The sequence below is a fragment of the Chiloscyllium plagiosum genome, unplaced genomic scaffold (assembly GCF_037043375.1).
Source record: "Chiloscyllium plagiosum isolate Xiang-an unplaced genomic scaffold, Cpla_swu_hap1 HiC_scaffold_35, whole genome shotgun sequence".
NCBI classification, from domain to species: domain Eukaryota; kingdom Metazoa; phylum Chordata; class Chondrichthyes; order Orectolobiformes; family Hemiscylliidae; genus Chiloscyllium; species Chiloscyllium plagiosum.
This window is the reverse complement of record NW_028270173.1, coordinates 9369571-9384242: the sequence shown is the minus strand read 5'-3', so window position 1 is coordinate 9384242 and position 14672 is coordinate 9369571. Positions and strand designations below refer to the sequence as shown.

Genomic DNA, 14672 nt, shown 5'->3' with positions numbered 1-14672 from the left:
TCCCACAGGAAGACAGTGTCTGACCCACTCTCCCCACCCAGTCCCACAGGGAGACAGTGTCTGACCCACTGTCCCTCCCAGTCCCACAGGGAGACAGTGTCTGACCCACTGTCCCCACCCAGTCCCACAGTGAGACAGTGTCTGACCCACTGTCCCCACCCAGTCCCATAGGGAGACAGTATCTGACCCACTGTCCCAACCCAGTTCCACAGGGAGACAGTGTCTGACCCACTGTCCCCACCCAGTCCCACAGGGAGACAGTGTCTGACACACTGTCCCCACCCAGTCCCACAGGGAGACAGTGTCTGACCCACTGTCCCCACCCAGTCCCACAGGGAGACCGTGTCTGACCCACTCTCCCCACCCAGTCCCACAGGGAGACCGTGTCTGACGCACTGTCCCACCCAGTCCCACAGAGAGACAGTGTCTGACCTACTGTTCCCACCCAGTCCCACAGGGAGACAGTGTCTGACCCCCTGCCCTCCCAGTCCCACAGGGAGACAGTGTCTGACCCACTGTCCCAACCCAGTCCCACAGGAAGACAGTGTCTGACCCACTCTCCCCACCCAGTCCCACAGGGAGACAGTGTCTGACCCACTGTCCCTCCCAGTCCCACAGGGAGACAGTGTCTGACCCACTGTCCCCACCCAGTCCCACAGAGAGACAGTATCTGACCCACTCTCCCCACCCAGTCCCATAGGGAGACAGTGTCTGACTCACTGTCCCCACCCAGTCCCACAGGGAGACAGTGTCTGACCCACTGTCCCCACCCAGTCCCACAGAGAGACAGTATCTGACCCACTCTCCCCACCCAGTCCCACAGAGAGACAGTGTCTGACCTACTGTCCCACCCAGTCCCACAGAGAGACAGTGTCTGACCCATTGTCCCTCCCAGTCCCACAGGGAGACAGTTTCTGACCCACTGTCCCCACCCAGTTCCACAGAGAGACAGTGTCTGACCTACTGTTCCCACCCAGTCCCACAGGGAGACAGTGTCTGACCCACTGTCCCTCCCAGTCCCACAGGGAGACAGTGTCTGACCCACTGTCCCAACCCAGTCCCACAGGAAGACAGTGTCTGACCCACTCTCCCCACCCAGTCCCACAGGGAGACAGTGTCTGACCCACTGTCCCTCCCAGTCCCACAGGGAGACAGTGTCTGACCCACTGTCCCCACCCAGTCCCACAGTGAGACAGTGTCTGACCCACTGTCCCCACCCAGTCCCATAGGGAGACAGTATCTGACCCACTGTCCCAACCCAGTTCCACAGGGAGACAGTGTCTGACACACTGTCCCCACCCAGTCCCACAGGGAGACCGTGTCTGACCCACTCTCCCCACCCAGTCCCACAGGGAGACAGTGTCTGACCCACTGTCCCCACCCAGTCCCACAGGGAGACAGTGTCTGACGCACTGTCCCACCCAGTCCCACAGGGAGACAGTGTCTGACCCACTGTCCCCACCCAGTCCCACAGGGAGACAGTGTCTGACGCACTGTCCCACCCAGTCCCACAGGGAGACAGTGTCTGACCCACTGTCCCCACCCAGTCCCACAGGGAGACAGTGTCTGACCCACTGTCCCCAACCAGTCCCACAGGGAGACAGTGTCTGACCCACTGTCCCCACCCAGTCCCACAGGGAGACAGTGTCTGACCCACTCTCCCCACCCAGTCCCACAGGGAGACAGTTTCTGACCCACTCTCCCCACCCAGTCCCACAGGGAGACAGTGTCTGACCCACCGTCCCCATCCAGTCCCACAGGGAGACAGTGTCTGACCCACTCTCCCCACCCAGTCCCACAGGGAGACAGCGTCTGACCCACTGTCCCCACCAAGTCCCACAGGGAGACAGTGTCTGACCCACTGTCCCCACCCAGTCCCACAGGGAGACAGTGTCTGACCCACCGTCCCCACCCAGTCCCACAGGGAGACAGTGTCTGACCCACCGTCCCCACCCAGTCCCACAGGGAGACAGTGTCTGACCCACTCTCCCCACCCAGTCCCACAGGGAGACAGTGTCTGACCTGCAGTCCCACCAAGTCCCACAGGGAGACAGTGTCTGACCCACTATCCCCACCCAGTCCCACAGGGAGACAGTGTCTGACCCACTGTCCCAACCCCAATCCCACAGGGAGACAGTGTCTGACCCACTGTCCCAACCCCAATCCCACAGGGAGACAGTGTCTGACCCACTGTTCCCACCCAGTCCCACAGGGAGACAGTGTCTGACCTGCTGTCCCACCCAGTCCCACAGAGAGACAGTATCTGACCCACCCTCCCCACCCAGTCCCACAGAGAGACAGTGTCTGACCTACTGTCCCACCCAGTCCCACAGAGAGACAGTGTCTGACCCATTGTCCCTCCCAGTCCCACAGGGAGACAGTTTCTGACCCACTGTCCCCACCCAGTCCCACAGAGAGACAGTGTCTGACCTACTGTTCCCACCCAGTCCCACAGGGAGACAGTGTCTGACCCCCTGCCCTCCCAGTCCCACAGGGAGACAGTGTCTGACCCACTGTCCCAACCCAGTCCCACAGGAAGACAGTGTCTGACCCACTCTCCCCACCCAGTCCCACAGGGAGACAGTGTCTGACCCACTGTCCCTCCCAGTCCCACAGGGAGACAGTGTCTGACCCACTGTCCCCACCCAGTCCCACAGTGAGACAGTGTCTGACCCACTGTCCCCACCCAGTCCCATAGGGAGACAGTATCTGACCCACTGTCCCAACCCAGTTCCACAGGGAGACAGTGTCTGACCCACTGTCCCCACCCAGTCCCACAGGGAGACAGTGTCTGACACACTGTCCCCACCCAGTCCCACAGGGAGACAGTGTCTGACCCACTGTCCCCACCCAGTCCCACAGGGAGACCGTGTCTGACCCACTCTCCCCACCCAGTCCCACAGGGAGACCGTGTCTGACGCACTGTCCCACCCAGTCCCACAGGGAGACAGTGTCTGACGCACTGTCCCACCCAGTCCCACAGGGAGACAGTGTCTGACCCACTGTCCGCACCCAGTCCCACAGGGAGACAGTGTCTGACCCACTGTCCCCACCCAGTCCCACAGGGAGACAGTGTCTGACCCACTGTCCCCAACCAGTCCCACAGGGAGACAGTGTCTGACCCACTGTCCCCACCCAGTCCCACAGGGAGACAATGTCTGACCCACTCTCCCCACCCAGTCCCACAGGGAGACAGTTTCTGACCCACTCTCCCCACCCAGTCCCACAGGGAGACAGTGTCTGACCCACCGTCCCCATCCAGTCCCACAGGGAGACAGTGTCTGACCCACTCTCCCCACCCAGTCCCACAGGGAGACAGCGTCTGACCCACTGTCCCCACCAAGTCCCACAGGGAGACAGTGTCTGACCCACCGTCCCCACCCAGTCCCACAGGGAGACAGTGTCTGACCCACCGTCCCCACCCAGTCCCACAGGGAGACAGTGTCTGACCCACTCTCCCCACCCAGTCCGACAGGGAGACAGTGTCTGACCTGCAGTCCCACCCAGTCCCACAGGGAGACAGTGTCTGACCCACTATCCCCACCCAGTCCCACAGGGAGACAGTGTCTGACCCACTGTCCCAACCCCAATCCCACAGGGAGACAGTGTCTGACCCACTGTCCCAACCCCAATCCCACAGTGAGACAGTGTCTGACCCACTGTTCCCACCCAGTCCCACAGGGAGACAGTGTCTGACCTGCTGTCCCACCCAGTCCCACAGGGAGGCAGTGTCTGACCCACTGTTCCCATCCAGTCCCACAGGGAGACAGTGTCTGACCTGCTGTCCCACCCAGTCCCACAGGGAGACAGTGTCTGACCCACTGTCCCAACCCAGTCCCACAGGGAGACAGTGTCTGACACACTGTCCCCACCCAGTCCCACAGGGAGACAGTGTCTGACACACTGTCCCCACCCAGTCCCACAGGGAGACAGTGTCTGACCCACTCTCCCCACCCAGTCCCACAAGGAGACAGTGTCTGACCCACTCTCCCCACCCAGTCCCACAAGGAGACAGTGTCTGACCCACTGTCCCCACCCAGTCCCACAGAGAGACAGTGTCTGACCTACTGTCCCACCCAGTCCAAAGGGAGACAGTGTCTGACCCACTGTCCCCACCCAGTCCCACAGGGAGACAGTGTCTGACCCACTCTCCCCACCCAGTCCCACAGGGAGACAGTGTCTGACCCACTCTCCCCACCCAGTCCCACAGGGAGACAGCGTCTGACCCACTGTCCCCACCCAGTCCCACAGGGAGACAGCGTCTGACCCACTGTCCCCACCAAGTCCCACAGGGAGACTGTGTCTGACCCTCTGTCCCCACCCAGTCCCACAGGGAGACAGTGTCTGACCCACTGTCCCCACCCAGTCCCACAGGGAGACAGTGTCTGACCCACTCTCCCCACCCAGTCCCACAGGGAGACAGTGTCTGACCCACTGTCCCCACCCAGTCCCACAGGGAGACAGTATCTGACCCACTGTCCCCACCCAGTCCCACAGGGAGACAGTTTCTGACCCACTGTCCCACCCAGTCCCACAGGGAGACAGTGTCTGACGCACTGTCCCACCCAGTCCCACAGGGAGACAGTGTCTGACCTGCTGACCCACCCAGTCCCACAGGACGACAGTGTCTGACCCAGTGTCCCCACCAAGTCCCACAGGGAGACAGTGTCTGACGCACTGTCCCACCCAGTCCCACAGGAAGACAGTGTCTGACCCACTGTCCCCACCAAGTCCCACAGGGAGACAGTTTCTGACCCACTGTCCCCACCCAGTCCCACAGGGAGACAGTGCCTGACCCACTGTCCCAACCCCCCAGTCCCACAGGGAGACAGTGTCTGACCCACTGTCCCCACCAAGTCCCACAGGGAGATAGTGTCTGACCCACTATCCCCACCCAGTCGCACAAGGAGACAGTGTCTGACCCACTGTCCCCACCCCGTCCCACAGAGCGACAGTGTCTGACCTACTGTCCCACCCAGTCCCATAGGGAGACAGTATCTGACCCACTGTCCCAACCCCAGTCCCACAAGGAGACAGTGTCTGACCCACTTTCCCAACCCAGTCCCACAAGGAGACAGTGTCTGACCCACTGTCCCACCCAGTCCCACAGGGAGACAGTATCTGACCCACTCTCCCCATCCAGTCCCACAGGGAGACATTGTCTGACACACTGTCCCCACCCAGTCCCACAGGGAGACATTGTCTGACACACTGTCCCCACCCAGTCCCACAGGGAGACATTGTCTGACCCACAGTCCCACAGGGAGACAGTGTCTGACCCACAGTCCCACAGGGAGACATTGTCTGACCCACAGTCCCACAGGGAGACATTGTCTGACCCACAGTCCCACAGGGAGACAATGCCTGATGGCGAAACATGAGGTTTGTGAAGTTGAATAATTGAAACAGGACTTACCCTTAATGTAAGACCTACTGCTGGGTGGAGGGGAGGGGTTTGACTCCAGGATCGTGTCGTTGGGTAGCCCTGAATGAAAACAATATGGTCACTCTCTCAGAAAACTGATCATTACGCGGCTCTGCCCCCAAACAATGCCAGCATTAGAAACTGGAGGAGGCCATTCAGCCCTCCCAACTGTTCTACCCATAAAGGAGATTGGGACAGATCTCTGAGCTAGTTGCATATATCCACCTATGGCCAACATCTTTTAATGCAATTAATTCATTGAAATCTATCCCTCATATTTGACGTTTACGCTCGACTGAGCATCAATTGCCATTCACATTGTGTCACCAACCTTAGCTACTCAGGAACTGGATGCAGTTTTGAGTATTTCGCTCCTCTAAGTTCTGGCACTAATGGTGTGTCATACCCGGCTTCCCACGCAGAAATCGATTCCCCCTCTAATCTGGCTTCATTGTTCTGTTATGAAAATTCCTATCAAATTACCCCTAATCTTCTAAACCGCAGGGAACACTATCTGATCAGTTGTGTTTCCTCCTTGTAATTTTGTCAGCATTTCATACCAGGGACTGTACACCTCACATGATCCCCGGGCCGCTCCATCAGACCCAGAACAGCAGAATTACGCCATTCTGCCCCTCTATTGAGTCCGTTCAGCCATTCAATCCGGGCTGATATGTTTCTCAAGGAGGAGAAAGGGAGGACTGCAGATGCTGGAGATCAGAGAGGAGAGTGTGTTGCTGGAAAAGCGCAGCAGGTCAGGCAGCATCCGAGGAGCAGGAGAATCGACGTTTCGGGCATTTACTGATGAAGGGCTTATGTCTGAAATGTCGATTCTCCTGCTCCTCGGATGCTGCCTGACCTGCTGTGCTTTTCCAGCAACACACTCTTGATTCTGTTAGGTATCTCAACGCCATTCTCCACAAACTCTTGATCCCCTTACAAATCGCGAACCTGTCTGTCTCCCTCTTAAATACACTCAATGATTTTCCGACGACTGCCCCCTGTGGTAATGAATTCCACAGAGTCACCACTCTCTGGCTGTAGAAATCCCTCCTCAGCTCACCAAATGTCAAGATTAACAGAAGAGAATGCATACAAATAGTTTGTTGCTGTCTTCCTGGAGAAAGATGCAAAGAACTTTCAGAAATATGAAAGAACCAAGGGGCTGTGGAGATTAAGGACATAAAAGAAATTAGTTTTAGTGAAAAAAAAAACCTGTTTGGATTTAATAAGTCCCCAGGGCCCAGTGGTCAAAATCCCAGGGTGTTGAAGGAAGTGGTCATAGAGATTTAGGATACTCCAGTGGTTACTGTTCAAAGTTCCACAGATTCGGATGTGGTTCCGATAGATTGGAATGTTTATAAATGTTACCCCACTATTTAAGAAAGGAGGAGAGGGAACAGCATTGTGATAACTGAACACCAAGTCATTCATTGTCATACAGAGTAGGGACAGCGTGGGCCTAAGCAGGGGAGATCATGTTTGACAAACCTTTTGGAGTTTTCTGGTATTAGGAACAGAGCAGCTGAGATGGGGAGTCAATGGGAGGTTTGTGCTTGGATTTTCAGAAAGATTTTGATAAGTTCTCCACCAGAGTTTGGGGAGGAACACTGGAGTGCGTAAGATTGAGGATTGTTTAAGTGAGTCCTTCTCACACTGGCGGGCTCTGGCCAGTGAGGTGAAGCAAGGTAGCTTGCCTTCCAATTGTTGAGAACCTGGATCAATTATTTAGTTTGGGGGGGCATAGGGACGCAGACAATGGGAGCAGAAGGAGGCCTTTCGGCCCATTGAGCCGACTCCTCTATTAAACGTGGTGACAGCTGATCCTCTAACTCACCGCCATATTCCCACCCTCTCCCCAGACTCCTCCAAACCTCTGGAAATCTATTGATTTCTTTCTCGAACATGCTCAGTGCCTCCAGGTCACTAGCCTCTGAGTGAAGACATTTCTCCTCAGCTCTGTGCCACCTTGCTCTGGACACCCTGGTGAAGGAGATATGCCCCCGTGGGATGGACCAGGCCAGAGCCCCTGCCCTCAATACATTTCAAGAAAGTAGCCCAGACTCTATCACTGCTGGTGGTTTTAATCCGGTGGAAGGCGGATATTTCAGGAGAGGTACAGCTGGTCAAACCACTCCATTTTAAACAAAACTGAATTTATTTCCAATGAAACACAATGAAACGCAAACAAAAGGGGTACTGAATAACTTCACCTCTCCGAAAATCCATCCCAACTCAATGACGCTGTTCCCAATAATTGCAATAATCCCCATATACACCCCCTTGGGCACAAAAGGGTAAAATCAAACACAGGGTCTGACAGGAGAGATGTTAGAGAGGGAGAGAGAACCAGCATGGGACTGCTTCTTTGGATCCAGCAGTTTCAGAAACACTAATGTGCCAAATCCAAACCAAGCCAGAGTAAAGCCGAGCTGGGAACGCTAGCTACGCCCCTCTCATTGTTTTGTTTAAACATTGAAAGCCTGTTTTTCCCATGCAGTTTCTGTTAGCTATGAGCAAATTGGCCCTAAAACCCTTCACTTTTGACTTTTGGGAGTCTGTGTTTTTTTACAAACTCTCTGAAAGAAAGGCCAAGGGTAACAGACCCTTGTGTAAGGAGGCACATCGTCTCACCCCTTTGTACCCGGCCTGTCCAAGGCCTGTCACAAGAGGTTCTGGTTCTCAATGAGATTCCCACTTTCAAACCCCCGGGGAATAAAGGCTCAGTCCCGTCAGACCCACCAACCCAGGGACCAGTCTGGTGAAGCTACACAGAGCTCCCTCTTAGCAACTGTATCTTTGCTTGGGTCAGGAGACCAACACTGCACATGCAATACTCCACGGTGTGGTCTCACTCTGTGCAGTTGAGGAAGACATTGTTGCGTCTGTACCCAGCCCATGTAGCAGATATCTGTTCCCTTCCTAACAAGCTTGCTTCCAGCGGACACCAGGTCACTTTGTACACAAACATTTCCCTGTATTTTATCAATTCATGTCCTACAGAAATTCACCAAATATCCTGAGACAGCACCTTCCAAACCCACCACCACTTCCAACTGGAAGGACAGGGGCAGCAGGTACTTGGGAACACACAAGCTCCCCTCCAAGCCACTCACCACCCTGACTCGGAAATATATCTCTATTCCTTCACAGTCGATGGGTCCAAATCCTGGAATTCCCTCCCTACCGGCATTGTGGGTCAACCCCCAGCGAGTGGACTGCAGCGATACAAGGCGGCAGCTCACCACCACCTTCTCAAGGGGAAATAGGGATGGGCTATCAATGCTGGGCCCAGCCAGCGACGGCCAAGTCACTGAAATGAATTGAAAAAAATTACATAACATGCAGCCACTCTGCCGGGACTGATCCTGAATTTTGGAAGACGACAACCCAATCCATCCTTTATTTCAACAGTGACCTTCTTTAGAAACTCGGGAGACTGGGCCTGTACTCTCTAAAGTCATCTCCTTGGAGAATATGAAATTCCCTGAGGGTCTCTGGCTCAGATCCCAATCCGGTTAGGACTGAGGTGAGGAGGAACTTCTCCACTCAGAAACCTGAGAGGTTTTGGAATTCCGGAAAGCTGTGAAGGATTCCTCATTAAGCACGTTCTCTCGAGACAAAAGTAAACTGATTTCTTGATATCAGCACCATCTGGGATATGAGGGGATTGAGGTAGCAGCTTAGCCATGATCGAGGTTAATGGGCCAAATGGCCTTCTCCTGCTCCTATTTCCCATGGCCCTCTGTTTGTAAAGCTATGATGCATGATCTCTGCCTTCCAAAAATGAATTTGGGCCTGGTTGCCGTAGTTATGGCTGACTGTTTAAGGCGATGGGTGAGAAGCCCCTTTGGGTGGCGTAGTGGCTCAGTGGTTAGCACTGCTGCCTTACAGAGCCAGCAAACTGGGTTCAATTCCTGCCTCGGGCAACTGCCTGTGAGGAGTTTGCACATTCTCCGTGTGTATCCTCTGCTTCTTCCCACAATCCAAAGGTGTGTAGGTCAGGTAAATTGCCCAAAGTGTTAGGTGCATTAGTCAGGGGTAAACCTGGGGCATGTGTTGGGCCGAAGGGCCTGTTTCCACACTGTAGGGAATCGACTATAAATGTCAGGGAGAATGCATTGTGTTCTTTCTATCCTTTTACATTTTAATACCCTGGGTATCTTTAACCTCAGTCAGTTTAACCTCTGTTACATCCATTATTTCTGCCAATTTGAAAGTAGCCTGGTCTATCCTTTGCTTTAGCTACAAAGTGTTTCTGGCTCTCGGTTTTATTCATTCCCTTCATCTATAAGCATTACACTTCCAGCAACACTGTCACAAGGAAATCTATCTTGTTATCATTGGTAAAGTTCTTCAGAAGGCCCAGTCCCAGGGGGGAGAAAGGACAGCACGAGAGTCTTTATTTTACTGAGTAACGTCCCGTCATTGGTCAATGAGACATGAGTACAGACAGACAGGGAGAGAGGGAGAGAGAAAGCACTTACTTTCATGCTGTTTGTTTGCTGCATCAGTCTTACAGTCCTGGGGAAACAAGAATACTGTGTTAGAACGTAGAACAGTACAGGCCATTCGGCCCTCAGTGTCAGACCGACCTTTTGTCCTACTCGAAGATCAAACTAACCTACATACCATCCGATTTTACTCTCATCCTATCCAAGAGTAGCTGAAATGTCCCGAATGTACTGTATCTGCCTGTACTACTACGGCTGGCAGCATGTGCCACCCACTCTCTGTGTTATTGGCAGGACACTACAGGCCTGCAGGAAACAAATCAAATTCCTGCTTGTCTCCTTGAAACTTTATTGCAAATCCACTTCCTGTCACTGTTCATCCAGTGTATCACTCCTTCTAGAATCCCCACAGTGTGGAAACAGGCCATTTGGCCCAACAAGGTCACACTGACCCCCTGAAGAGTATCCCGCCCAGACCCATTCCCCTATTACTCTACATTTCCCCCTGACTAATGCACCTAACCGACACATCCCTGAACACTATGGGCAATTTAGCATGGCCAATCCATCCTAACCTCCATATCTTTGGATTGGGAATGAAACTGGAGCACACTTACACAGACACAGGGAGAGGTATACAAGATGATGACAGGAATAGATAGAGTCAACAGCCAGAGACTTGTCCCCAGGGCAGGATTGACTGGTATGAAAGGTCATTGTTTGAAGATAGGAGGAAGGTATAGAGGAGATGTCAGAGGTAGGTTCCTTACACAGAGAGTTGTGAATGTATGGAATGCGTAGCCAGCGGTGGTGGTGGAAGCAGAGTCATTGGGGACATTTAAGTGACTGCTGGACATGCACATGGATAGCAGTGAGTTGAGGGGTGTGTAGGTTAAGTTTTTATATTTTACATTAGGATTAAACCTCGACACAACATCGTGGGCCAAAGGGCCTGTTCTGGACTTCCTATGTTCTATATGTTCAATGTGCAAACTCCACATGGACAGTTGCCGGAGGTGGGAATTGAACCTGGGTCCCTGGTGCTGTGAGGCAGCAGTGCTAACCACTGAGCCACTGGGCCACCCAATTCTCCTACCTGGTTCACTCCTTCCCTGTGAGCCAGTGAGTTTCTCTCCCCATTTTTGTACATCTCCAATTTCTAACTTGGTCAGTTATTTGATGCATTCTCACTGCAAGTAACCTCTGACCTTCACATGTCTCATAAATCCCGAGGGCACAGTCCAAGTATCCAAATTTGAGGATATATCATTAAGCATCCATTAGGAATAACGTTTCACCCCCAAGCATGGCAAAAATACCACAGCAAACCTGAAGGCCATTACCCTGAATCAGTTGGAGCCACATTGACTTCAGAGTCATAGAACCATAGAGATATACAGCATGGATACAGACCCTTCGGTCCAACCCGTCCATGCCAACCAGATATCCTAACCCAATCTTGTCCCACCTGCCAGCTCCCGGCCCATATCCCTCCAAACCCTTCCTATTCATATACCCATCCAGATGCCTTTTAAATGTTGCAACTGTACCAGCCTCCACCACATCCTCTGGCAGCTCATTCCATACACGTACCACCCTCTGTGTGAAAAAGTTGCCCCTTAGGTCTCTTTTATATCTTTCCCCTCTCACCCTAAACCTATGCTCTCTAGTTCTGGACTCCCCGACCCCAGGGAAAAGACTTTGTCTATTTACCCTATCCATGCCCCTCATGATTTTATAAACCTCTATAAAGTCACCCCTCAGCTGCTGATGCTCCAGGGAAAACAGCCCCAGCCTGTTCAGCCTCTCCCTATAGCTCAGATCCTCCAACCCTGGCAACATCTTTGTAAATCTTTTCTCAACCCTATCAAGTTTTGCAACAGTGTATTCATTATCCACTAAATGTCATGTCGAGGAAAACGGTCCACACGGAATTTCAGAAGGCTCCTGGTTTTTAATGATCTGGGTCGTTTGTTTTTCTAGTGGAGGTTTATGGTTGCAGTTTGGACCGCTGTGGGATTCCGCTCTAGGGGAAATGATGGGAGTCGTTTGGTGCAGTTCAAACTCAGGAGAAGCATTGGGAAGCGGATTCCGTGCAGGAGAGCATACAAAAGCGACCGTTTTGAGCCATTTATAGCTCAGAGAGACTGGAGTTTGGAGGCGGTAGTGGGGGTGGGGGGGTGTGATTAATGAATCTGTAGGTTTGAGAAAGAGCCACAATCACATAGGTAACCAGAGGGAGGAGGGCAAGGTTTTGAATCCCAACGGAACGCAGTCTCGGGAGAAGAGATTGAACCATTGGGAGATGAACAATGAAAATGGATTTTGAGGGAATTCAGAGGCTAGATCTTTGAAAATAAAGATTTGAAATCTCTCCTGAGGAAGACAGCAATTTAACAAGGTATTGTGACTCGCAGTGGTTACTGACTTCAGGGTGAACTGTTCAGAAATCCATGGGGTCGCTCCTGCTAGTACCTGCTCCATACAATCACTGGTGATCCTGAATTACCTCAGGTTAATTCTGCACATTTGACTAATAGATATTGAGGGCAGAATTACCTTTTTGACTTCAGTGATGTTTATTTAATTTGTTTGAAATGTTGGCATTGTTTGCCCTTGTTCTTCCAGTGGGTTGGTGAGATTCGAAACTTCATCTACATTAAACAAAAAGTTGCTGGTCCCTTATTGGGTCACAACAACATGAATTCAAATCACAGACAATGTTTCACCTGTTCCTGTACAGGGGAGAATTAGCACTGCCGATGGACAGGGCAGAAACAGACCCTTCGGTCCAACTCGTCCATACTGACCAGATATCCGAAATTAATCTGGTCCCATTTCCCAGCACTTGGCCCATATCCCTCCAAACCCTTCCTATTCATATACCCATCCAAATGCCTTTTAAATGTTGCAATTGCACCAGACTCCACCACTTCCTCTGGCAGCTCACTCCAGACACACACCACCGTCTGCGTGAGAAAGTTCTCTGTTAAATCACTTTAAAACCTTTCCCCTCTCACCTTAAACCTATGCCCTTTAGTTTTGGACTCCCCCACCCCAGGGAAAATACTTTGTCTATTTATCCTCTCCATGCCCCTCATGGTTTTATAAACTTGTATAAGGTCACCCCTCAGCCTCCGACGCTCCAGGGAAAACAGCCCCAGCCTGTTCAGCCTCTCCCTATACTCAAACCCTCCAACCCTGGCAACTTCCTTGTTAATCTTTTCTGAACCCTTTCAAGTTTCACAATGATCCTATAGCAGGGAGACCAGAATTGCATGCAGTGTTGCAAGAGTGGTCTAGCAGTGTCCTGTACAGCCACAACGTGACTTCCAATGTTCCCACAGAGTAAGTATCATTCGCCTTCAACCTGAGAAGAACAAAGCCCACTGAGATTGTACAAACTCAAGAAAAGATGAGGAGCCGTGAGAGAGAAACATCGAGGGGTTGGCGTTACAGAAGCAGAGCCAGTACGGACTGAAGCATCGAGACACTGGAGGAACGAGGCAGACACAGCGTGATTGAGGAACACGTTAAAAATTGCTTCTGTTCTGACTGTTTGAATGAACTGAACAATGCAGCAATGTTACTCCTGAACACAACTGATTGCTGGGTACATCCTTAACACTGGCACCTCCTGTCGCAACTGGAGATAGTCAACCCAGATTACAACTCGAGAAAGTCAAGGGGTTGAAGGCTTTTCTAAAAGGAAAACTCTTTGTGGGACGTAGCCCATTCCCCAGATGCCTTGGGGAAAGTGACAGTGAGCTGTGTTCAGACACAATTGCTGTCCTTATAGGGGCTTGTTCGTTATTCACTCACAGGATGAGGGCATCGCTAGCTGGATCAGTATTTATTGCCCCATCCCTAAATACCTAGAGGTACAGTTAGGAGTACAGCCACATCTCTGTAGGCCTGGAGTCACATGTAGGCCAGACCAGGGACGGATGGGCAGTGTCCCTCACGTGAGTGAGCCAGATGGAGATTCAAGCCCAGCAATGTCTTCATGGTCACCAATAGACTCTTAATTTCTACTGGACTCAAATTGCACTATCCGTCATTGGTGGGACTTGAACCAGGATTCCCGGAATATTACCTGGAATGCTGGATGAGCAGTCCCGTGACAATATCACCAGGCCACCACCCTCCCCTACTCCTGTGGTGCTATTACGGAGTTTCAGTACAGTGATGGGATTCCAAGATCTGATAGACAATTTCAAAATCATGACGGGCCCTGGTCAGAGCAGGTGGAGAGATATCGTTTCCGCTTGTGAGTGGATCAAGACCCAGGGGACAACGGTTTCAAAGAGGTACCCGCAAGGTGAAGCGAAACGGTTTCACACCATGAGTAGTTGGGGTATGGAACGTACAGCAGGCTAGTGTGGCACGAGCAGGGTCTACTGAGGCACTCAAGAGAGTGCTGGACGGTGACAGAAATGGGGGAGAAGGCAGGAGATCAGCAAAATAACAAACTGCCCTGAGCCAGCCCAGACAGGATGGTACTTTCTGCACCATGGGCATTCTGTGAAGGCAGCGTGGTCTGCCATCTGGAGAGTAAGGGGCTGGCATTCCCTTATATCTGCTGCCCTTCTCCGTTGGTTTGAAAGGTGTTGTCTAAGGAGCTTCGGGGAATTTCTACAGGGCATTGCTGCTGGGCATCAGTGGTGGAGGGAGAGATGGATGTTTGCGGGTGTGGTGCCAATCAAGCAAGGGGTTCTTTGGCCTGGATGGCATAGAGTTTCTTCCTGCATCCCTCCAGGCAAGTGGGGAGTATTCCATCACCTGCTGCCTCG

General features: G+C 52.4%; 1 protein-coding gene across 1 annotated transcript in view; it reads right to left on the bottom strand.

The window, feature by feature from the left end:
* The window catches only part of LOC122541561 (lymphotoxin-alpha-like), a 141871-nt gene that overhangs the window by 48932 nt on the left and 78267 nt on the right, over nucleotides 1-14672 (bottom strand). The window contains exons 2-3 of the mRNA XM_087978835.1: nucleotides 9913-9949; nucleotides 5417-5485 (exon numbers count right to left, since the gene is read on the bottom strand). Coding sequence (XP_087834961.1) covers nucleotides 5417-5485; nucleotides 9913-9949 — 106 coding nt within the window. The remainder of the gene's footprint in view (nucleotides 1-5416; nucleotides 5486-9912; nucleotides 9950-14672) is intronic.